The sequence below is a fragment of the Cryptotermes secundus genome, unplaced genomic scaffold (assembly GCF_002891405.2).
Source record: "Cryptotermes secundus unplaced genomic scaffold, Csec_1.0 scaffold423, whole genome shotgun sequence".
Classification (NCBI taxonomy): Eukaryota; Metazoa; Arthropoda; class Insecta; order Blattodea; family Kalotermitidae; genus Cryptotermes; species Cryptotermes secundus.
The window spans coordinates 1,590,434-1,614,533 of NW_019731985.1; the positions used below are offsets into that span (position 1 = coordinate 1,590,434).

At 37.6% G+C, this 24,100-nt stretch overlaps 1 protein-coding gene across 6 annotated transcripts in view; it reads left to right on the top strand.

Moving 5' to 3' along the window:
- LOC111867436 (parafibromin) overlaps positions 1-24,100 on the top strand; it is a 48,773-nt gene that overhangs the window by 6,245 nt on the left and 18,428 nt on the right. The window contains exons 2-8 of one of the 6 annotated variants that reach the window (XM_023857302.2): positions 5,363-5,611; positions 15,543-15,712; positions 19,338-19,551; positions 20,019-20,190; positions 20,538-20,674; positions 22,054-22,172; positions 22,697-22,923. In XM_023857302.2, coding sequence (XP_023713070.1) covers positions 15,546-15,712; positions 19,338-19,551; positions 20,019-20,190; positions 20,538-20,674; positions 22,054-22,172; positions 22,697-22,923 — 1,036 coding nt within the window. In that variant the 5' untranslated portion in view covers positions 5,363-5,611; positions 15,543-15,545. The other 5 variants (XM_023857303.2, XM_023857299.2, XM_023857300.2 and 2 more) reach the window with 5 other exon arrangements.

The window sequence follows — 24,100 nt, forward strand, 5'->3', positions numbered from 1 at the left end:
AAATTAAAGAAAATACCTGAATTTCTAAAAACAAAACCAGAAGCTTAACATTATGGTCTTGATGAAGGCAAATTGTAAGGTTAGCTTTGGGATTTGTTTTCCAAATACACATCTAAGGCTGACAGTGCCAGCATGGTAGACGGTATGGTGGTAACATTTTTACAGGTAATTGGGTAACCTCTCAATGCATAAGAAGTGCTGCCTAGTTCTGTTCTGAGAGAAAAATTAATTTGTGGGAACATCCCACATACTAACACGCGCTTCTGCTGGTCTAACAGACAGCACTCAACTCCTAGTCAATATCACATTGCCGCCAGCACTCGCTGTCCAGCCCACATTTACATCATCACGTGCACTAGCCAGTCAGTGCTCACAATCGCAACTGCAACTGTAGCTCCACCCAGCAAGCATGGTATTAAAGGCAGAGCCCAAAACTAGCAATCGTCAGTGATCACATTCAGTCATCAGAGTCATCAGGTGTTCATGCGCCAAAGACAGCTGCCGCAACTCTGCAGCAACCATGCTCTGCTACCAGACAGTTAACGTAGCTGCCACAGCTCTCCAGTAACCAAGCCGAGACAATGGCTCAGTCATCAACTGCACCGTAGGCAGCTGTTCCTACCGGCGCACGTAGCATCAAATCACCGGCCAAACAAACCAGCTGAACGGCCGTAAAGTCTTGGTCTACTACAAAGGAGCAAATTCTGCCAGCGCACTCAATTTATACAATTTAATATATACAATTGTTACAGTTTTACGTGGTTGTCTTGTAGAATATCAACAATCCCACACATTATTACTGCTTTGATTACAAGTAGTTCTTGGTATGGATAGAGTTTTCCTCCTGTCACATCCATCCTGCCTTTCTGACCCATTGAGGCTTCCATCCAATGACAATGGTATGTCTAATCATGATGGCCAGATTATATACATAAACAATAGCAATATACATACAAATACACAACAGTTACATACAGTCAGTAAGAAAATTTAGGAAGTCCTCCATGAACGAGTTCTTGACTCAAGTTATGAATCTTGGGACAGTATCTTTACTTATCACGATGTCGATACAATATACAACGCCTTTCATAACACTTATTTTTGAATATTCTAATGAAATTAAAAAAAAAAAGATCAATACTAAATCTAATCCTTGGATGACACGTGGTATCAAGATTTCATGTTTTAATAAAAGGGAACGCTACTTAACTCTCAGGAACAGTAATGACCCAAATTTAAAATGTTATTATAAAACGTGTTGCAAAATTTTGTCCATTATCAGAGCAGCAAAAAACTTTATTATGATACATTCATTTATATTTCTAACAATAAAAGGAAGACCACCTGGAACATCATAAAAACAGTTACAGGCAGAAAGTTAAACAGGCTTTAAATACGAGTATAGATGGGAAATTAACGGATCATCATCATACAATTACAGAGTCATTAAATAACTATTTCCTAACCATAGCTGATAAAATTAATAGTAACAATACTAATCTTGGCTACAGTACACACGATGATGCTTACAAATATCTGAACTATGTCTCAGGCTTTCACACCTCCCTTCCCAAAAATTAAACTTAACTATATGAGGGGGTACCCAAAAGAAACTGAACTTATTTTTCTTTTTAAACTTATTTATTCAAATTTTAAGCACAAACCTTCAATCCCCTTCAAAGTACTCTCCACTTACACTAATACACTTGTCTATTCTTTTATTCCATTTTTCAAAACATTGTCTAAATTCATCTTTTGAGATGCTTGACAGCGCCTCTGTCGGTTTTTCCTTCACCTCAGCAACATCAGCAAAACGCTTTCCTTTCATGTCTCTTCATTCGAGGAAACAAAAAAAAGTCGCACGGGGCAAGGTCGGGTGAGTATGGAGGGTGAGGAACAGGGGTCATACCATTTTTGGTCAAGAACTGTCGTACAGACAGGGCTGTGTGAGCAGGGGCATTGTCATGATGGAAAAACCAGTCACCCGACTGCCACAAATCTGGCCGCTTCCGCCGCAAACTGTTGCGCAATCTTTTCAAAACTTCCAAGTAGAAAGCCTGGTTAACTGTCTGACCCTGCGGAACAAACTCTGGATGGACGACTCCTCTCACATTGAAAAAACAGATCAGCATTGTTTTCATGTCACTATAAACTCTGCCGAAACTAGTCCTTACCGTCCTTACCTTCTGAAGCAACGGTAGTCGGCTTATCGACTCAGGAATGTTAGCTCTATGTGCTTATAGCGGCAAAACGCGGTACTACAAAAGCTCTGCCCACAAAAAAATTAGTTTGGTTTCTTTTGGGTACCCCATCGTACATCTACTAAAGAGATTGAAAATATTATCAGGTTCTTAAAATAAAAAAATTCTAATAGATATGATGAAATCTTGGGTAAAATTGTAAAAATTAGCACCCCATTTATAGGCTCTCCTCTAACTCATATCTACAGAAGAGTTCTCTCAACTCGTGTCTTCCCCTCTCAGCTGAAATATTCTGAAATAATACCACTATTTAAAAATGGGGACAGAACCAATATGACTAATTACAGACCTATATCATTACTATCATCCTTTTCAAAAGTTGTGGAGAAGGTTATATATATTAGACTGAACCAACATTAGTAAATGAACAATATGACTTTAGGAGCAATTCATCTACAGGAAAAGCAGCGTACAAACTTCCTAATGAAATATTAACTGCGCTGAATAATAAGATACTAGTTGGTGGCATTTTCTGTGACCTGAAAAAAGCTTTTCATTTTGTCAATTTTGATGTTTTACTATCTAAAGTGGAATTTTATGGGATAGTTGGAAGGGCCAATGCATTGGTAAAATCTTACCTCCAGGACAGATCCCAGAGCGTTCTAATCAAAAATTGGCATACTCATTCTGAAAGGGGCATAGTTAATAATGATGTTCCACAGGGATCCATTTTGGGACATTTGCTGTTTCTTTTATATATAAATGACTTGCCAAAAACTATAACAGAAAATCCAAACCTGTTCTTTTTGTCCTGCCCTGTAAATTATGAAAACAATATTACTCAAACTATCAAAGACATAAACGACTGGTTTGAAGCCAGTTTATTGACACTAAATCTTGACAAGGTTTATTTTTACATTTTACAACTAAGAATAGCCAGGCAATGGATATGAACATTGTCCATGGCAACAGTCAGCTTGCCAAATCTACCAACACCAGATTTCTTGGATTAGTTATTGGCAATATGTTGTTATGGAAAGGACACGTCAACTGGCTCATGACTAAATTGAGCTCTACCTGATATGCAGTCAGGACTGTTAAGCCTTATATATCACAGGAAACAAGAATGATTTATTTCTCATACTTTCATTCTGTAATGACTTATGGTTTGAACTGGGGAAAGTCTCCCCAAAGTATCCTTATTTTTAGGCTCCAGAAAAGGGCAATTAGAATCATCACTAATTCTAGGAAAAGAGACTTGTAGGGAATAACTGATAATTTTGCCCTTCCAATCACAGTATATATTTTCTCTCCTATTATTTATGGCCAAAAACAGAGAACAATATAAAACTAACTCTCACATTCATAGCATTAATACAAGACACAACAATAACCTTCACTATCCTACATGCAATTTGTCAGCATTCCAAAAAGGAAAATATTATTTTGGTATTAAGGTTTTTAACAGACTCCCTCCTAGCATAGCTCATGATATTAAACAATTTGAATTTGCTTTAAAAATATCTCTACTCCTAAATTCACTTTACTCACTGGAGGAATATTTTAACCACAATATTGATTAAAGATCCTGGTTCATTACATGCTTAATGAATGGCAGTATACTTCATAATTGATTATTGCAGTGTTGTTCGTTGATAACAGACGCATGCTTGAAGTCACACACATTGCATAGCAGTTGTCTGAACAATATGTGTTTGAGTTATGAGATGTGGAATGATGTATTTGAAGAAAAGGACGTCAATACTATGTTTAATTCTTTTCTAAATATATTTTTAAGATTTTTTAATTCTAGTTTTCCTAAGGCAAATGTTAAGCCCTATATTACGAAAAACAAAACATGGGTCTCATCTAGTATAAAAACCAAATGTAATGTTAAAAGGCACTTGTACATGATCAGTAGGAATAGCAGTGATCCTAATATAAAAAGTTANATACTTATTGACAGTTTTTCACAAAAGGCTCAAATTGTGATGCACAAGTATAATTAACTTTTATCCACATAATTTATAATCTTATTACTTATTAGCGATGTACTCATCGACATTGTTCCTATTAACAGGCTCAAATTATGATCCATAATACATTTAACTTATATTTATGTAATTTGTAATCTTATTAATTTTCCAGTTAGACTGTTCTTGTACAGATGCCATTGTATTTATATTGTATTTGACTTGTTCCATATCCTATGGTGTCTACCTGTATCTGGATTTATAGATCGTAAATAAATTGAACAATTGAACCATACATTGTTTCCCTAGTGATAAAGCAATTAGAATGCAAAACTGATATCTTACCTACATCCAGTACAGGTAAGAATGCTTAAACACAAAGACCCTGTTATTGCATATCTAAAACACCTTTGCGACTGTCATTGTCAGATGGTGACACAGATTTTGTCACCATTAATAAGTAGATTATATTAACAAAATTGGATAGGGATGAAACTCATAATACCTGAGATGTCTTTGACACACAGGAATTTTCTTCCATAAGATTTCCTACTCAGGGTGCGTCATGTCCTCAGATATTTAGGCAGACTTTACCTTTGAAGGGACCACCTCTGTGATCTCGGGTTCGATTCCCGGCGCTACAAGATATTCTGGGAAGTAGTGGGTCTCAATGGGGTTCACTCAGCCTCGTGAGGATAATTGAGGAGCTATTTCAAGGAAATGACAGCTCCAGTCTAGAAGACCAAGATTAACGGCTGCAGGGATCCATTTCACTGACCACGTGACACCCTCTATCTGCAAAAGTTGGCACTAACTTTGCTGACAACCAGTGGTTGGTTGGTACAGTTCACTTAAGGACTACAGGGCATGGAGTTTATTTTTCTTTACCTTTGAAAGTCTATCTAGGATGTGATTCCAGTATCCTGGGTAGAAGTCTGCTTACATTTCAGATTAATATACTGCCTTAACTTCAGAGTTGAAGTGGAAGCCAAGCGAGTCCAAAATAGTAAGTTTTTGTGAGACTACATGATATCAGATCCTAGAAAGTAGAACCCTTCATAGTCACCTGTGTGAGAATGTTAACTCCAGCATAGCCTTACATTTCCTTCTTGCTTTAAAGATCCCACTATTCAAAGGGACAGGTCTGCATGACTGCAGTTACTGATTAACAATACATTGTGCATATAGTTGCAGGAAGGACTATGGTGCTAGCAATGTGGTAAGTGGTATGCTTCAACTCAGCACACAGCATCTTTTCCTTGAGAAAATGTGCTTGGAATCATGGCAGCTGGACTCGAGTGCTGTGCATAATGTGGCAGCACTGGGCATGCTCATCTCTCAGCAGAAAGTGGACTATTACTCGCAGTTCTACAAGTTAGAGTACCAGACTTATACATACCTGTTCTGGTGCTGTCTGAAAGGAAGCCGCTATTGCCAGTAAGTGTTAATGATGGTATACATTAATGTACAAGAAGGGCAGATCATCCTTAGACAGATCACCACAGCTGACAGAGCACTCTTCTCACCTAGACTTGCCAAGGTAGCCAATAAATCACAGCACAGTTATACGTTGTGGTTTAACTTACATTATTTTATAGAAGAGTGTTGAAGTGATGACCATTTGCTTCTGAGGCTGTTTCACATGAGAGGATGTTTCTAGGCACATGTCAAAGCTGCTGTATGGGAGCAGCAGAAATTTATTTTCTTGAACTTCTTTCAAAAGAGCGGATTGTTCCCAATCCCCTTTTTCTTCCAGCAGGCACCACAAATGAAAAGCACAAGAATTTATATTTGATTATTGTAGAGGCCACAGTCCTTGACCGTCCAAAATTGGACACATGTTTATATGAACTTTTTTGATCACAAAGACCTAGGAAATCACCTCCTGCAGTTATGCCCTAAAGTCGTGGAACACCCTGTATACAGACATGGTAAAGGTAATATATGTAACAATATAAAATACTGTTTGCAACTAATGGTTTTCAGGATTTGTATCATAGCTCTAATAGCTCTCTTCTGCAACCTAAAGATCAATTTGCATTTCCTGAATTGCCCCAAAATATGAATCCATATAATAACAAGGATTGAAAATAAGCGTAATATAAGGTGCGAACAGTCTCTAACCCTGATACTCTTTTGACTGCTCATAAGGCAAAACATATTTTACATAATTTATTTGCTAGTTGTTGAGTATGTGCAGACCATCTTAGATTTTTATCCAGCCAAACTCCCAAAAATTTTGTATGTTCTGTATAATTGATGACTGCATCACAGAGCTTTATTGATGGGCATTCGACTTGTACTTTCTTATGTTGATGAAAGGATATTGCTGCTGTTTTCTCTGTATTAATAGCCAATATATTCCTTTCAAACCACTCTGTGAGTGCATTTATTGTTGAATTTATTTTCCTTTGGGCATCATTAGCACTATTTCCTGTTATAAGAATACTAGTATCGTCAGCAAAAAAACGTTGGCCTTCCATGTTCAATGCCGGCCTCTAGATCATAGATATATAGCAAAAACAACACTGGTCAGAGAACAGAACCTTGTGGGACTCCATGTCTTATGGGTCTCTTTCGCGATAGATAGTGATTTCATTAGTTTCTTTACATCTGTATGTAATTTCCACTTTTTGTTCCCTGTTTTCTAGATATGATTGAAACCATTTTAGTACAACCCCTCCTTATTCCCATTCTTGTCATCTTCCTTAGCAATATATCATGATCAAGTAAGTCAAATGCCTTTGACAGATCCAGAAATATCCCTGTACTTATTTCCCTCTCATCCAATGATTTGTAGACCCTTTCTATAAACTCTGCAGTTGCAGTATTTGTTAATTTCCTTTTACAGAAACCATGCTGTTTATTGTTAATTATGCTGTGATTATTAAAAAATGACAAAAGTCTTTTATGTATGATTTTTCTATTATTTTTGAAAAAACAGAAATTAGTGAAACTGGTCTATAATTCCCAACTTCTGTATCACATCCTTTCTTATACAAAGGTTTCACATTTGCAATTTTTAGTTGATCAGGAAAATGCCCAGTTGAGAGTGACATATTTATTATATGTGTCAAAGCAGTTGTTATTTTAGGAAAACCTTTTTTTTTAATAATATACTCTGGAATATCATATATTCCCATTGATGTTTTATTACTCAATCCTTTAATTATGCTTGCTACTTTGTCTGCAGTAGTTGGGGTTAAGAACATGCTGTTACTATTATATTTTACTGTATTGACATTAACTTCATTGGTTTTGGATAATGGATTGCCACTCAATACCTTTTGGGCAATACTGGTATAGTATCCATTAAAGACATTGGCTGTAGTTTTTGGATCTTGTATATTTACTCCATTCTCGCTTATTCCAATATTTTTCGCTGCTTTTTTCTGTTTACCTAGTTCCTCCTCAACTAGCTCCCACATGGCTTTTGATTTATTCCCTGATGCTCTTATTCGCATGTTATTAGTTAATTTTTTGCTTCACTGATAACTTTCTTGTATATTTTTTTGTAATGACAATAGTATTCTTTAAATTCTTCGATCACCTTAAGATTGTATCCCCATAAGCCCTTGTTCAATCTTATTTGATCTAATGCTGTTTGACTTCTAGGTCCTATTCTTGTTGGGACATCAACTATTGCTTGCAAGCCATATGAGTTTAACATTGTCTGTAGTATATTTACTCTTCTTCCTGTTAGTAGCACATCCATATTTAGCTTTTTATTATTTAGACTTAGCATGTTTTGATGGAATATCTGAATGTCTGCATTGACTATATTATTATTATTATTATTATTATTGAGGATACCAGCACTATGCTTATCTAAAAGCTTCTGTGAATTTCCAACTGCTGGTGAGTGACAGCCATAGCTACAGCTGAGCACTATGAGTTAATCTTGATACACTATACAATCAATTCAAAAGAGCAAAATAGCAGCTTCTTTATTTGAATAAAGTTCTGAATATATATGTCTATGTTCTCTGTATCATTTAACCCTTCAAAGTATGAAATTCATCAACACTGTTTAAGAACTCACTTCCTATCTCACAGAAAAAATAATGCACCTTTGTAACATTGTCCTGATAATCATATGAAACAAATATAGTGTGTGGACAAGCTGCAGAAATTTTTAATACAAAAGCAGATGCTTGCTTGGTTACTTACTCACGGAGCTGGGCCCATCTGGAGGAGCTGCCAATTCTGCAGCTACTCAAGATTTTCCCAGCATTTTATGGAACCCAAAGGTTCATTACCGTGTTTACAAGAGCCCTCCACTGGTCCCTATCCTGAGCCAGATCTATCCAATCCATACCATCCCATCGTATCTCTCTAAGATCCATTCTAATATTGTCCACCCACCTACACCTTGGTCTTCCCTGTGGTCTCTTTCCTTCTGGCTTTCCCACCAATATCCTATACGCATTCGTCTCCCCCATTCGTGCTACATGACATACCCACCTCATCCTCCTTGACTTGATCATTCTAATTATATTTGGAGAAGGGTACAAGTTATGAAGCTCCTCATTATGCAGTTTTCTCCAACCTCCTGTCACTTTATCTCTCTTCGGTCCAAATATTCTCCTCAACACCCTGTTCTCAAACACCCTTTGTCCATGTTCCTCCCTTAATGTCAGAGACCAAGTTTCACAACCATACAGAACCACAGCCAAAATTATAGTTTTGTAGATTCTAATTTTTATGTTTTTGGACAACAGACGACAAAAGCAGATGCTACATATGTTAACTACTGTGATTTAAAGTGTTAACAGGTTGAGGTTGATATGAAGAAGTCTTTCTTGAGAAATTACTAAAGTTTTGTTTTATATTCAACTTACTATTTCTCATTAACCCCATCTACAGAATCCAGAACTGAAACTTATGAAAATATAATGGTTAAAATTGCAACTTGTTCTTAATATGGGACAAGAGCGATGAACACTGAACTTAATCACAGCTCCGTCATTTTGTATGCTCAGAGTTCTATATGATTATTTAGGATATTTATGATGGTTGTTTTTCTTCAATTGTACACAGAATTAATTTTTGTTTACAATAAATTCTGTTACTCTGGAGCCGGGATATCGTAGTAGGTAGAGTGACTGGTTACGGCCTGGACTACCGAGGGATCGGAGTTCGAGACCAGGTAGAATCAATAATTTTATCTTCACATCTTTCAGACCGGGTCTGAGGTCCACCCAACCTCCTATCAAATGGGTACCTGAGGTAAAGTGGCCGGGTCGTGAAGATGACCACTCACCTCCAGCTAGTGCCGAGGTAAATAAAATGTGGATCTATACATCCACTCCCCCATACGCCTTCATGGCGTAGTGCTTAATTAGTTAAGCACAGGGACTTTACCTTACCATAAATTCTCATATGTGAACGTGCAAAAATATAAACACACGCAAAATACTTTATTCTTCTGGTTGCTCAGCAACCAATCTAGCTGCTCAGTACGCAACAGCCGCTTTCGTTGATTCATGTGGTTGCTAAGCAACCAATAACTTTTCACTACGCAACAGGCGCTTTCGTTGATTCTGTGGTTACTAGGCAACGAATCACTGTTTAGCACACTCTCTTGTAAACGGTAATATCAACGCGATCAACCCCATTCGCAAGTGGTAACTCGGAGGGAGCGTTTCATAGCAGAGTGTTTTTGAAGACTTTTATAAGGATAAGTGCGACATTTCAAAAAAATAATATAATCTCTGACGTAAGTTCACACTGCGTTTTCGAAAATCAGTAAATACCGTATTACTTCGAATATAAGGCCCTTTAATTTAAGATACATCCAGTTTTTGTTTCAGGGGAAAAAATTATAAAGGTGCATATAACTCGAATTTAAGATGTACCTCAAATGTTCAACGGGGGAAACGCACCTCAGTCTTTCAACAGGGGCAAAAATGTGTAAAATACGCGTCGTCTATTCGAAGTAATACACTAATTTAAGCTAATATCATTTTCAGATCGTTATTTGTACGCGGAAGGCTACACAAAATGTTGTCTACAAACTTCGAACGTACGCGAATTTTTCAGCTCATCTATTTCCACAAGTCACAGTTGCGGGCGTAGATCGAAAGAATTCGATTATCGATATTTGTGGACTGATTAATGTAGCATCTATCTAACATATGTAGAGGATATTCATGAGTTTGCATGGTCACTTTCGTTTGTGTATGTAAACGTTTGGAAAACATACTATCTTCTAATATTAAAATTATATACAGTATCCCAATATAAATACAAACCAGGTTTTCTGTTTACTTTTAAAATTAACTTGATGGAGCTGAAACCTTCTTGAGAGCCCCCAGTTGTGCAGCTACACAATAGTTTCCCAGCATTTCATCGAAGCCTTAGGTTCATGACCATGATTACAAGAACCATTCACTGGACCCTATCCTGAGTCCGACCAATCAAATCCATACCACCTTATCCTATATCTCAAGGATATATTTTAATATAATACACCCACCAATGTCTTGGTTTTCCTAGTGGTCTCTTTCCTTCTGGCTCTCCCACCTGTTTCCTATATGCATACTACTTCTCCCCATTAGTGCTATATGACATGCTCAATTCATTCTCCTTCGCTTGGTCATTCTAATTATACTTGGTGAAGAGTACAAGTTATGAAGCTCTTCATGAAGTTTTCTGCAACCTCCTGTCACTTCATCTATTTTTGGCCCAAATATTCTCAACACCCTTTTCTCAAACAGCTTCAGTCTATGTTCCTTCCTTAATATCAGACACTAGGTTTCCCAGATGCCTCGTTTTCCCCGGATTCTTCCGTTTTTTCGCCCAAAAAGCGAAAACTGCGTGCTCGCTATGTGATCAGTTTTGCGATGTATACCACATCACAAGATGTAAAAACAACCATAAATCTCTGTGTGATTATAGCAAAGGCTAAAACCCAGAATCTATGTAATGCACATTCATGCGCTTTTCTGTTAATAATAATAATTTTGTTCCTCCGTTTATTGTTTATCCGGCGTGGATAATTCTCCGTTTTTTTTATTTAAGTCCACTGCGAATTATATTTCGTGGGTTAAATATTATCATAAAATTTCTGTACTCCTTGGAAAATGACATTGTTATAATTTCTTTCGTTATGTTGCATTTCGTGAATGTTGGCGACACTTGAGCCACTTGAGGTTCTAAATCAAAGCTGAGTGTGATGGTGGTAGTGTATTTTTAATCCATTCAATATTCGCTGGAAAGTCAGTGTCAAGTTAGCAAAAATGTTTGAGGACGAAGAAGATCCATCAAAGACTCCTCCACGGAATAAGTTGAAATTCCAGGCCAAACGTAATCAAATATTGTATATCTTAAGAAATGGGAAGATATGTTTTCGTGGGTTAAGCCGGGACCAGACGAGAACCGGGCATTTTGTACGTTGTGTAGGAAGGATTTTAGTATTTCGCACGGTGGACAAAGTGACCTGAGGCAACATGCACAATACAAGGGACATAAAATTAAGGAAAATTTAATTCTGAAAGTTCAAATAAACTTTCGAAATACTTTGTTAATTTGAACAATAAAGAAGCGTATGACAACAGCACCACGTGCGAACTTGGTTTAGTGTATCATGCAGTGAAACAAAACTTAAATTATTCCAGTCTGGACTGCGGAAGTAAACTTGTGTCGCATATTTTCAGTGATTCCGCGATTGCTTCCAAACTTTCATGTGGACACACTAAAGCGAAAATGATAGTGAAGTACGTTTTTGCTCCTAAAAGTGTAAACGACTTTGTGTCTATTTTAAGATGTCCAGAAAATACTTAACATTTTTTTTTATTGGTTACCGATGCATCAAACAGAAGCAATCGAAAAATGTTCCCTGTTTGCATCCGGTACGTCGACCCTTTAAAGGGAGTGCAGAATAAACTTCTAGATTTTGTTGAAAGTGCTGAGGAAACGTCTATGGCAATTACTGGTTTGGTGCTGCAGAGCTTAGAAAAGTACAACTTGGATGTAAATTATGTGTCTTCTTATTGTGCAGACAATGCCAATGTGAATTATGGAAAAAAACATTTCGTATATCAGTTGCTGCGAAGTAAAAACCCAAATTTACTGAAAGCTAATTGCTCTAATCATGTCATACATAAGACAATTAAGTTTGCAAGTGACAGAGTAGATGTTGATGTTGAAAGTGTAGTCTTAAAGATATATAATCACTTCTCTGTCTCTGCCAAAAGAAGAGAAGAGTTAAAATCATGCTTTGATTTCTCAATTTGGAGTGGACTTAGATTTTGAGGCATGTTCCAACTAGGTGGCTGTCATTAACACAGCCATTTCTCAACTGCTTCAGAACTGGGAAGCAATGAAAAGTTATTTCAATAGTATTCCCAACTGCCAAAAATTATTATCTAACATTTTCATGAAAGATGACCCAGAGGAAGCAGTGTTGCCTGAAATCTACTTTAATTTCTTAAGTGATATTGGAAGTCAGCTGGAAATGGTAGATAAAACACTGGAAAGGTCTGACTTAAGTGTACTAGAGACTTACAAACAAATGAAACTTCTTAGTTCTAAAATCCAGCAGAGAAGGAAAGACAACTTTTTTTGGTAGCAAAGCAAAAGAACTCATTAATGGATTGTGTATGCCATTACAGAAAAAGGTTACTGAAGACCTGAACAGCTTTTATAGCAATATGCTTCAGTATCTGCAAAAAAGAGATATGATGTGACAGATGACAGTCCCTGTGCATCCCTTGCAACATTTTCTCTACAGGAAGGGATTGAGTTCAAAGATTTTGAAAAAGCCATAGAAGTGTTTCAGCTAAGTGAAAATGTTTGCATTGATGACCTGTGCGGGGAGTTCAGCAGCTATCGAGATTACCTCTGCAACAGTGTGAACAGATATGGTGATTATGTAGCACTCTGGTGTACATTTTTTCCTTCCGTACCTGCACGTGATGTACCAAATATTTCCAAAGTGGTAGGATTTTTGTTTAGCATCCCTGGCTCAAATGCTTTGTTGAGTGAATCTTTTCATTCATGAAAAGTAACTTGAGTGACACAAGCAACAGATGCTCAACAGATTTAGTCAAGGCAGAACTCCAGGTGACAGTTAACTATGAAAGCAAATCCTGTTCAGAATTTTATAAATTTTCAAAGGGTGATGTTCAATTATTAAAAAGTGCTAAGAGTTCAGTGAAATACAATTAACAGAATCTGATCGACAAGCCCTTGAAGGTTTTAAATATGTAGTATTTAATATTTGTGTGTTCTACAAATGTGTGCTAGGTAATATTTTGTGCATTCTATAAATATGTAATAGGGCTACGTAATATTTGTTTTGTTCTATAAATATGTAGTAGTCCTATGTAATACAGATGTGTAGTAGCATTTTGTAAGTTATGTACTATGTTGATTATGTATATTTTATAGCTTATTAGTTGTGAAAAATGTCATCATAAACAAGCAACGAGACATCACTCCTTTTTTTATTTTACAAAATCTGGCAACCATATCAGACACCAAGTTTTATACCTATACAGAACCACAGGCAAAATTATAGTTTTGTATAGTCTAATTTTTATGTTTTAGACAGCAGATGAGAAGCCAGAAGCTTCTGGACTGAATGGTAGCATTACCTGAATTCATTCACCTAATTTCTTCCTGAATAAAATTTTGATTATTACTGCCATTTCCAAATATTTGAACTGTTCCACGTTTTCAAAGGATCTATTAGCTGTCTTCTTTGTTAAGATTTTGCCCTGAATTCTGGTGGTAAGACAGCAATATGTACTTAGTTTTCTCTACGCTTACTTTTAGACTGTCCTTACTAGCATCAGTTATAGCTTCAGTGTTTTCCTTTATGCCATCCATGTTATCTCCCAGCATATTTATGTCAGCACAGACCACCAGCCAATGTGTTCCATCTAATTTCAGTACCATTTGTGTTTTTGGACCTTCCTAATGGCATAAAACAAAATTTAAAAGCAATGGCATTAATGCATCGCCTTGTTTCAGGCCATTTTGGATAGGAAACATGAGACAAATGCTTACCTATACAAATTTTACTATACAATTCATTATATTTCTAGGCAAATATAAAGTTATCCCTGTACGTAATTAGTACCACACAGATAAATCGTGAGGTAAAAATACAGCTGCATTCTTTCTTATATTTGATATTACATTGAGATATATGGTTATCTTCATGCCATGAGTGCTTCATCTCTGGAGAAAACCTCCAAATTTCCATTGGAAAGGTGGCTTGTTGCACCCCAGAACTGGTCCAGACAACTGGGAAGAGAAAATTACTACCCTTGTCAGGGTCTATAAATATATGAATTATATTTTTATGTATTCAGAAATGCCAGTTATGACAAGTGCTTTGTTTTTTTTCCCTAAAATCAAACCATAGAATAAACCAGTTAAACCTTTCTTTACTTCTGACATTGGCTTTAGTTATGTTATTACTGTTTGTATTATAATTACATTCTTCATCAGTGTTCTTGCTGACCGTGAAATACACAGCAGACACAGGACATCTCTTAGGCCAAAGAAATTAAAATTAAAACTGAATGTGATGCGCAAGCTTTTAAGAACTTTCTACAAAACAAAATAAAAAAAAAAAAACAGGAAAAGTGAAATGTTAAATGACATCACCATGGGAAAATTTAACCAAAATAATTTTCATTGTCTAGACCATTACATTCATACAACCTTCAGTGTCTGGGATGAGACAGAAACAATTGAGGGGTCTTAAAGTTCCACTGCAGGATACACGAAAATCTGCCTCACACCACAAGAACTGTGACTCCTGTACAGTGATTAAGATAGTATTAAATAGTCTCAACAATTGCAGCACCTATATCTGCGTCTCATAAATAGGCGCAGGCCCTCACAAACACATTCATTCTTGGTTCTGAGTCCCATGGGACTCACGACTCTGGGAGTCCTGAAACTCTCTCTCCTACTGCTGTGACAAACATATACTACATATACATTGTACTTTGCTTGACCCTGTGCTACCAGCTACTGGGCCCAGGAGAGCTCAGTCATTAGTAGTGATTAGTCTATCAGTTGGATGACCAGAGAATTGGAGTTTGATTCCTGGCAGGTGCCCAGGTTTTCCTCTCTGCCACCATGTATGGATCAGCTTTGGGGCTCACTGAGGTTTCTATTCCCTGTCATAAATTAGCCATGGTATGAAGTTGCCCACGTACCTCCACTCCAAAATGTGTAGTCATGGATAAGTGCATGATCCATTAATCACATAAATACATTTTCATTTTTAACTTTACCACGTAGTACCATTTTTCCCAGGGCAAAATTCTGATTGTGTTCAAAAATCCATCTGTCACAAACAATGGCATAAACACTACAGTGAGTTCATAAGTGGGCTTTGTTTCAGAATATGGAGTCTCATAAAATTCAACCACCAGATGGCAGTCAGGCTGAACCTGGAGCTGCCACAGGCAGTAGTCATCCTCATCCTAGCCTCCAACAGAGGATGAAGCTTCAGGGAAACCGCAGCAGATACCATCCATACCAGCAGGGTTCAGGATCATCACAGCAGTCTAGGTGTGTTAATGCCTGAGGTGGATCAGTGATTTCTGAATTTCTGAATTTTATCTCACAATCCTAATCCGTAAAAGAAAGTTCTTAAATTTGGAAAAGCTTAGTATGTGGAATCATGAAAATTGTTGCCAGGTTGTCCATCTTTTTGCTCTGATACCATCAGACTAGATTGTCATTATTTCAAATTATGTCCAATTTCCCACATCATGCCCAGATTTCTCATTTCTAATCTTTTACCAGCAAGCATGATGTCAACATCCAATTCATAATGCCTCCTTCAAGCAATGACTTGCATTGCAGTGGTAATCACAAGCAGGCTAAAAGAACTGGTTCAGCATTGCAAGAAATGCAAGTGCTCAGGTCAGGTGAAAATGGCATGATTGATTTTGGGTGAATAACAGATTAGAATTCTCTGACTAGTATGAAGGGCGCTCCATATATAATGTCTCCTATTTTTTTGTTTTAATCTGTAACGTCTGAGCTGGATGTTGGTGGTGTTGTAGTAAAGGTTGAACTTTCCCGTCAATGTAATGTCAGTTTGGTTGTCATGCGACAGATAGCGACAGCAAAGCCGTCTACCAAAATGGCGTCTGACATAGAAGTGCATATGAAGCAGATATGTGTTATTGAATTTCTCACTGCCGAACATATTGCACCCACTGACATCCATTGACGCTAGCTAAAGGTGCACAGAGAAGATACAGTGGATGTCAGCACAATGAGGCGGTGGGTAGTATGTTTCAACAGTGGCGGAAGTGAAGTGCACGACAAACCATGCCCTGGGCATCCCTGCTCAGTTGCTACTTCTCACAATGAACAGCGCCTCGATCAGCTCATCACTACAGATCAGCGGATAACGGCCAGGGAACTGTGTGTAAGGCTTAATGTCGGCTGTAATGCATTGGAAACGATGTTGGGGAAGCTGGATTATTGCAAAGTTTATTCCAGGTAGGTCTGCAGGTGCTTACACAGGACCACAAAACTCATTGAATGGAAGTCTGTCAGGACCTGTTGCACCAATTTGAGGCTGAAGTTGACAAGTTTCTGGACAGCGTCATCACCGGAGATGAGATATGGTGTCACCACTACGAGCCGGAATCCAAAAGACAGTCCATGGAGTGGCGACATCCAGATTCCCCAAGAAAAAAGAAGTTTAAGACACAGGGAAAGTGATGAGCATGGTCTTTTGGGATAGGCGGAGTGTGATTTTGTTGGATTTCCTGGAGCCTGGTGAGACTGTCAGTTCTGAACGCTACAAAATGACACTGATTAAGCTGAAAGCCCACATTTCCCGAGTCAGGCCAGAGAAGCAGACAAACTTTCGCTTGCAGCATGCTAGACCCCATACCAGTTTGGCTGGACTGTCCTACCACATCCACCTTATCGCCCCGATTTAGCACCTTCAGACTTCCATCTTTTTGGGCCTATGAAAGATGGACTACGTGGGCAACATTTTCCAGACAACAGTGCTGTCATTGCAACTGTAAGAAAGTGGCTTGCCTCTGCTAGTGCAGACTTTTATGAGAGCGGCATACAGGCTTTTGTTCATCGCTGGCAAAAGTGCATGATGAATGGTGGTGATTATGTGGAAAATTAACTGTAAGTAGCTGAAATCTTGCTCTATTTAACTGTGTTGTTATGCTTTCTGTATCTGTTGTAGTTTTCATTGAAAGAAATAGGAGGCATTATATACGGAACACTCCTCGTATAATGTAATAATAAACAATCTCATTCCTGTTAGCCTGCTTTACATTCCTAAAGGAAAAAATAGACATATGAGATAGCCACGCTGTCTGTGTGTTCCCTTTCATTTTATCAACCACTTGACACACTTTCTTAAAATTCAGTTTGCACATTATGATATTGGATGCCACCCCAACTCTTTAGTTATTAAAATCGGCGATAAAAGTCTGGCAGATGCATGAAGAGGTGAGTACAAAGCAAATGTCACTTAATATGGTGTCCTGAAATGGTTTATGATAACAGACTTAAAAATATTAAACTTTTGTTAATGTAATGTTTTAATACAAAAGATAATTACAAAATTATTAATATGTTGTACTAATGCCCCAAATTGGTATATGAAAGGTTGCTCATCTGTAAAGTATTAAACAAAATCAAGTGTGTATTTGTTAAAGTTGTAGAGTCCTTTTTGATAAATGGATTTCAACCTGTTGACATTATCATATATGCATATATGATGGGAAGTTATAATGTATTAATTATCACCATAAGAAAATCATACTTCAAAAATATCGTTCTATATAGGAGATAGCCCATTTCCTGAGCTTGCCGAACAGTCAGATTTTCCTGCACCAAGTAGGCAGAAGGAGCCATTGGAAGAGGCAGAAGCAAAATGGCAATGTCAGTTGAGCAAGTGGAGGCTCATCCTGTGATACAGTTCCTGCATTTGTAAGGGAAGCCTGCAAGGGAGATCCATGACCAGATTACCGCTGTGTATCAGGAAGGTGTACCATCATATGACACAGTGGTCAGGTGGAAGTGGCGCTTTCATTGTGTCCAGACAAACTTAAAAGATGAACCCCGAAGTGGAAGACATCTCTCGTTGAGGAACCAGCAATTGTGGCACAGGTGGAAGCTTTGATCCTATACAGTAGGCACATAACTATCAAAGCTATTGTTCATGAGGTCCCCATTAGCCATGGGTCGGTTTTCAACATCATCCATGATGAGTTACACATGACAAAGGTTACTGTGTGTTGGGTGCCATGACTGTTGACATCAGTTCAAAAACAGCAATAGATTGATGTGGCAAAGAAACTTTTTCAGTTGTGTCAAGACAAAAAGGTGGAATTTCTCGACCGCTTGATCATGATGGATGAATGTTGGTTCTATCATTATGACCCTGAAACAAAGGAAATGAGCAAACAGTGGAAACTTGCAGACTCACTGCCACCAAAGAAGGCCAAATCCCAGCCGTCGTCTGGAAAGATGATACTGAGTGTGTTCTGGGATTGGCAGGATGTCATCATAACTGACTGCGCAAAAGGGCATCACCATCACTGGCAAGTACTGCCAGAACCTTCTGATAAAATTACAGGTGGAAATAAAGAAAAAGCAACATGGAATGCTGGGAAAAGGTGTGCAACTTCTTCACAACAGTGCAGCTGCTCATGCTCGTCATGCTACGATGACACTTACTGCCAGCTTGAGAAATGAAATTCTCCCTCATCCACCATATTCACCAGACCTGCCACCAAGCAACTTCTTCTTCTTTCCACGGCTAAAGAAGCTGCTTTGTGGTAAGCGATTCCAAGATGAAGATGACGTCATTTCTGGAGTGGAGGACTTCCTAAACAGTCAAAATGAAACCTTCTATTATCAAGGTATCCAGCAGCTAGTGCATCGTTGGGGAAAATGTGTGGCCTTGCAGGGGGCATATGTAGAGATGAACTAACTCACAATTTCTTGCACCTGTGTCTCTGTTTCTTCTTGGTGATAATTAAAATTTTATGTCTTTCCCACCTAATATTTATATTTAGACATGAACTGTTTGCCCAATAAAAATTTTTGCCCATGACTTTGTTTTATAATATAACTTTATAGGCATAGAAATTTCTGTTTCATACAAGCAGTCTTTTTATTCCAAATCTTTTTCAAATTTTAGGTCTTTGTCGGAAGCAATGTCCATAGAAAAAATTGTTGCTATCAAAGCTAAACATCTGGCAATGAAGAGGACAACTATAAAAGGAACTGATGATATAGGTTTAGGCTCAGATCACCATGTCATGTTAGATTTTGATGTTGCTGCAACAAAATATATCATCTCCAGAGAACGGCAGGGGAGGACACGTACAACTGTGCTTCAGAGCACTGGAAAGGTAACTGATGAGTCTATATTATATTGCACTAAGAACAAAACTTTAATTTTTGTTATAATTTGTGAAATGCTGTATATCTCAAATTAAGCATATAGTCTGCAGTTTACATTTGTGAAATTATTATTTCATTCTATTTCATTACAAGAATCTTGAGTTAATTGTGAAAAACTATTTTCCTGCAAGAGATACTAAGCCAATTTAAATACTACTATTATAATTATTGTACATCAAATTTGCATATACATTCAAAACTGATATGCATTTTAAAAATGTTCTGTCTGACTGCACCTACAGTTAATGTTGAAGGTACTTAATGTATTCTTTGACCTGCAAGATGGAGGCAGCATATCCCTGTGAAATGTTGATGAACTTCTGCTGAACTGTATGATATTGCAGTACAAAAGACTGTACAGTTGCTACTACATACTATACTACTCATGTATTAAGTTTTTTTTAATATTTGCTAGATATTTGAAGATAACATATTTGCCATGCTGCAGTCAGTTATAAATCGAGAAGGAAGGGAGGACAGGTGTCCACAACCTTCACCAGTTATCCCACGAAATGCTCCTATCCAGTCCATACCCCAGCCTACTATGTACAGCAGATATGATCAAGAGAGGTTCATCAGACACACAGGTGAGACCTTTTGAAACTATTATATACTAGTATGTTCTTACTCGCATAGGTATGCTTGCAAATGAGTTCCTGAATAGGCAGCATACTGAATCTCTGAGTACTGTTACGGACTTTTTTCTTATTGGCACCTCCGTGGGTAGATTGTCGATAAATAAATGTTTTTGCAAGTTGGAATGTCACAGATTTTACATTTTATATTCATTTATGGTCTATTTACAGTAGTAGCTGTCCAGTTATACTGATATTGGCATTGTTAGTTGTCTTTGAAGAATATATAGGTACAAATTGCATCCGATAATTACATTTATTTATTTCCCACAATAACGTAAGTAATTATTGTTTTATAGAAACTGGGGGATTCAAGATAGACACCCTCAGTACTTACTGCGGAATGATCTTCAAATCAATGACTGAAGGAACGCAGCCAAAGAAAGTACAGACTCCATCTCAACAAATTATTCCGCAACTTAGACCTGTGGCTGAGGTACATAACACATACCATGTATATGTCGTTTTTTTCTTCCAGATGCAAAATGTGGTATTGTTATTACCATGACTCCAGAAATATACTTACCCATTATTCACAGGTAACAGGTGCCAGTGGCAAATACATTTTTAGCCATTATCTACATTTGTGGGTGAGTGGCCAATAAATTTGAGTATTATTTCTGGAGTCTTGATTATTAACCCTTTTGCGCGGTCATTTAAATTCCGTGGCTGCCTCTCCGGCGGTAATATATTCAGCCGGCCATTTAAATTTTGCTCGAAAATGATTTATTCATCATTGTTCTTAAATTCTATGAGATAGGAACATGAAACTTTCACTAAAATGATCTTAAAACGTGGTTTTATAACCTTACCTTATAATATGAGCGCCCGGTATCTCGGCAATGGAAGCAGTTTGTTTAGAATTTGAGCAGTGAATGGTACGCTTTGAAGCATGAAACTTTCACTAAAATGATCTTAAAAGATGGTTTTATAACCTTGCCTTATAATATGAGCGCCCGGTATCTCGGCAAAGGAAGCAGGTGGTTCAGAATTTGAGTGGAGTATGGTACGCATTGAAGCATTCTACTATACACAGCGCTGTCTCACATTCACCACACCAGTACTGCGTATCTCTCATTTGGCTCTTTTTTCCGTAAACCAAACATCTTCTGTGCGGCCTTGCCTTCTTCCCCGTGGGGGGAATACAAGAAGAAATGTCTCTCCATGAGTCGTATCGCTAGCCAGATTAGCTGCAGTAAATTCAACCTTTATGTTATCATAACAAGTGTTGGTGCTTCTGCGTTTCATTTTCCATCCATTTTGTGGCATAAGACGTCATAGGGGTGACCACAGAATTCATGAAGTTATTCTAAGAACTGGCTGGTATGTAGTGAATGAAAGNAATCAATCGATGTTGCAAGAATAAATTTTTGGACATCCCTCTTCTAAGGATTACAATTGAGTGTGTTAGTGTGGCCAGCTCAGGGCAATATGATATTATAAACACAGCACATATCACGTCTCTGCTGTTTATAACTTCATAGGAAAGAAAACACGCCATTTATAACAGTTTGAAGGAGGAAACCACTACCAGAAGCAACACGATTTTGCTGCAAGACAGGCATATGTAACGATGACTTAGCGCAGCTAAACAAATGCCTCATTAGATACGGTTCTCCTGACAACAGGCCAGCGAAAAATCTAACAATCTACAGCAAAACCATCAATTATTATGGGCGTTATAACATAGGTGTGGAGCTGGACGAAACATAGACGTCGAACCCCCACAGACGATTTAAATACCTGACGAAACATACATGTCAAACCACGCTGAACGGTTAAGTGAAGATACTTACTTTCAATTTTTATTCCCAGCCAAAAATTGCAGTTCGGCGGAACAAGAAGATCTCTCGGACGCCAATAATAATCATACCACCTGCAACAACACCCCTAATTACAATGTACAATGCTAAAGATCTTCTGCAGGATCTGAGGTGAGGTTTGAAATGCTCCTGACTATTTGTGTTATTCATAAATGAATGTGGTGCCTAGAGGGAAGATTGTCTCCTCTGCTAAACCCCTTACCCAGTGTTGATTGTCAGAGTTTGTGATTTTTGAAGTATATTTTTGAGATAAACACATTATTTTGCAGTTTGTTGCTTTGAAAATTATGAGTGTAGTTAAGCCAGAAAATATCTTATGCAGAACTACTTAAAATATTCTGTAAGATTTGTTGGCCAGGAAGATGAAGTTTTTCTCCAGATGGTAGTTGGTGTGATTGCATTGTAGTCATTTCGAGCTCATTCACAAAAAACAGTATCACTACGATAATTTAGGCATCTTTTTTAAATCACACATTTTATGCTGAAAATTGAAACACAAAATTTATCTTTCAAATTGAGATTAGAAGTTTATTCTCATCTCAGTGTGCAGACATTTACTTTCATTCTTGCTTGGCCTAAATCAACTGAATAATATCAAACAATTTGTGGTTTTATATGTATTTAATATTTTGCAGATTTGTGAGTTCTGAAGAGAAGAAACGTCAAGGTGCAAAGAAAGAGAATGAATTCCTACTTATGCGTCGGAAAGGTGGTCTCACTGTGCCATATCAAGTTATAGACAACCCCCAGAAACTGAAAAATGCAGACTGGGATCGCGTGGTTGCTGTGTTTGTGATGGGTCCAACATGGCAGTTCAAGGGTTGGCCGTGGGATGGCAATCCTGTGAAGATATTTTCAAAGAGTAAGTGCTCTTCTTTTATAACAAAATTAGGTGAAGAGCACAAAATATGAAATTGTTGGTTGTACAGTTTTCTCCATGTTCCTTTTACTTACTTATATATTCTTAGAATGCTGTTCTCAAAAATCTGTAATCTATGTTCTTCTCATAGACTTTGAGATAAATTTCAAATGCATGCATAACAAAACATGAAGTTACAGTTTTGTCTGTTACAGTCAACTCAACTGCAATGATTATTCAATTCACAAGTTTCAACATTACAAATCCAAACACAAACTTACAAACTAAACTTAAACCCTTCTTTAAAGGCCTGCTAACATGGACATAATTGTAATTAAAATATTTTGACGATCTGGCAAGTGGAATGTGGAGCATTTTCAGTGATGCAAAGCATCATATGTTGATTTGCAAGCAGTCAGATGGCGGTGAGCTGTGAGAGCTTATTACATTTTGTCTCTAGCAGGAGGATGTCTCAGTGAGATGACAATGTCAGATGCATTGATGACTGCTCACTTTTAATCCGTATATTCCAAGATGAGAGTTGATCAAGTCAAGGAGGATGAGGTGGGCAGGGCATGTAGCACGAATGGGGGAGAAAAGGAATGCATATAGGATATTGGTGGGAAAGCCAGAAGGAAAGAGACCACTGGGAAGACCAAGGTGTAGGTGGGTGGACAATTTTAAAATGGATCTTAGAGAGATAGGATGGGATGGTATAGATTTGATTGATCTGGCTCAGGATAGGGACCAGTAGAGGGCTCTTGTGAACACGGTAATGAACTTGATTTGTTTCATTTTGGTCCATCACACTAACAGTTACAATTACAAAAAACAAGTCTGTCCAATGTGACTGTTTCAGTTTTCTCACTTGATGATTCACTAGCCTCACGTGTTTCGATCCATTTGGATCATCTTCAGAGGCACCAAACACTTTTTAGAAACCACTATCACAACAGTTGTCATATCAAATACACATGTAATGTCCAAGTACACAATGTTCCATCTATCACTCACAGCAGCCTTTCTGGTTATAGAAATATTTAAGTGAGAAAACTGAAATAGTTACATTGGACGGACTTGTTTTTTGTAATTGTAACTGTTAGTGTGACGGACCAAAATGAAACAAATCAAATTCATCGAAGCTAGTCAAGCTAAATTGGTAAATCAATTCATCAACACA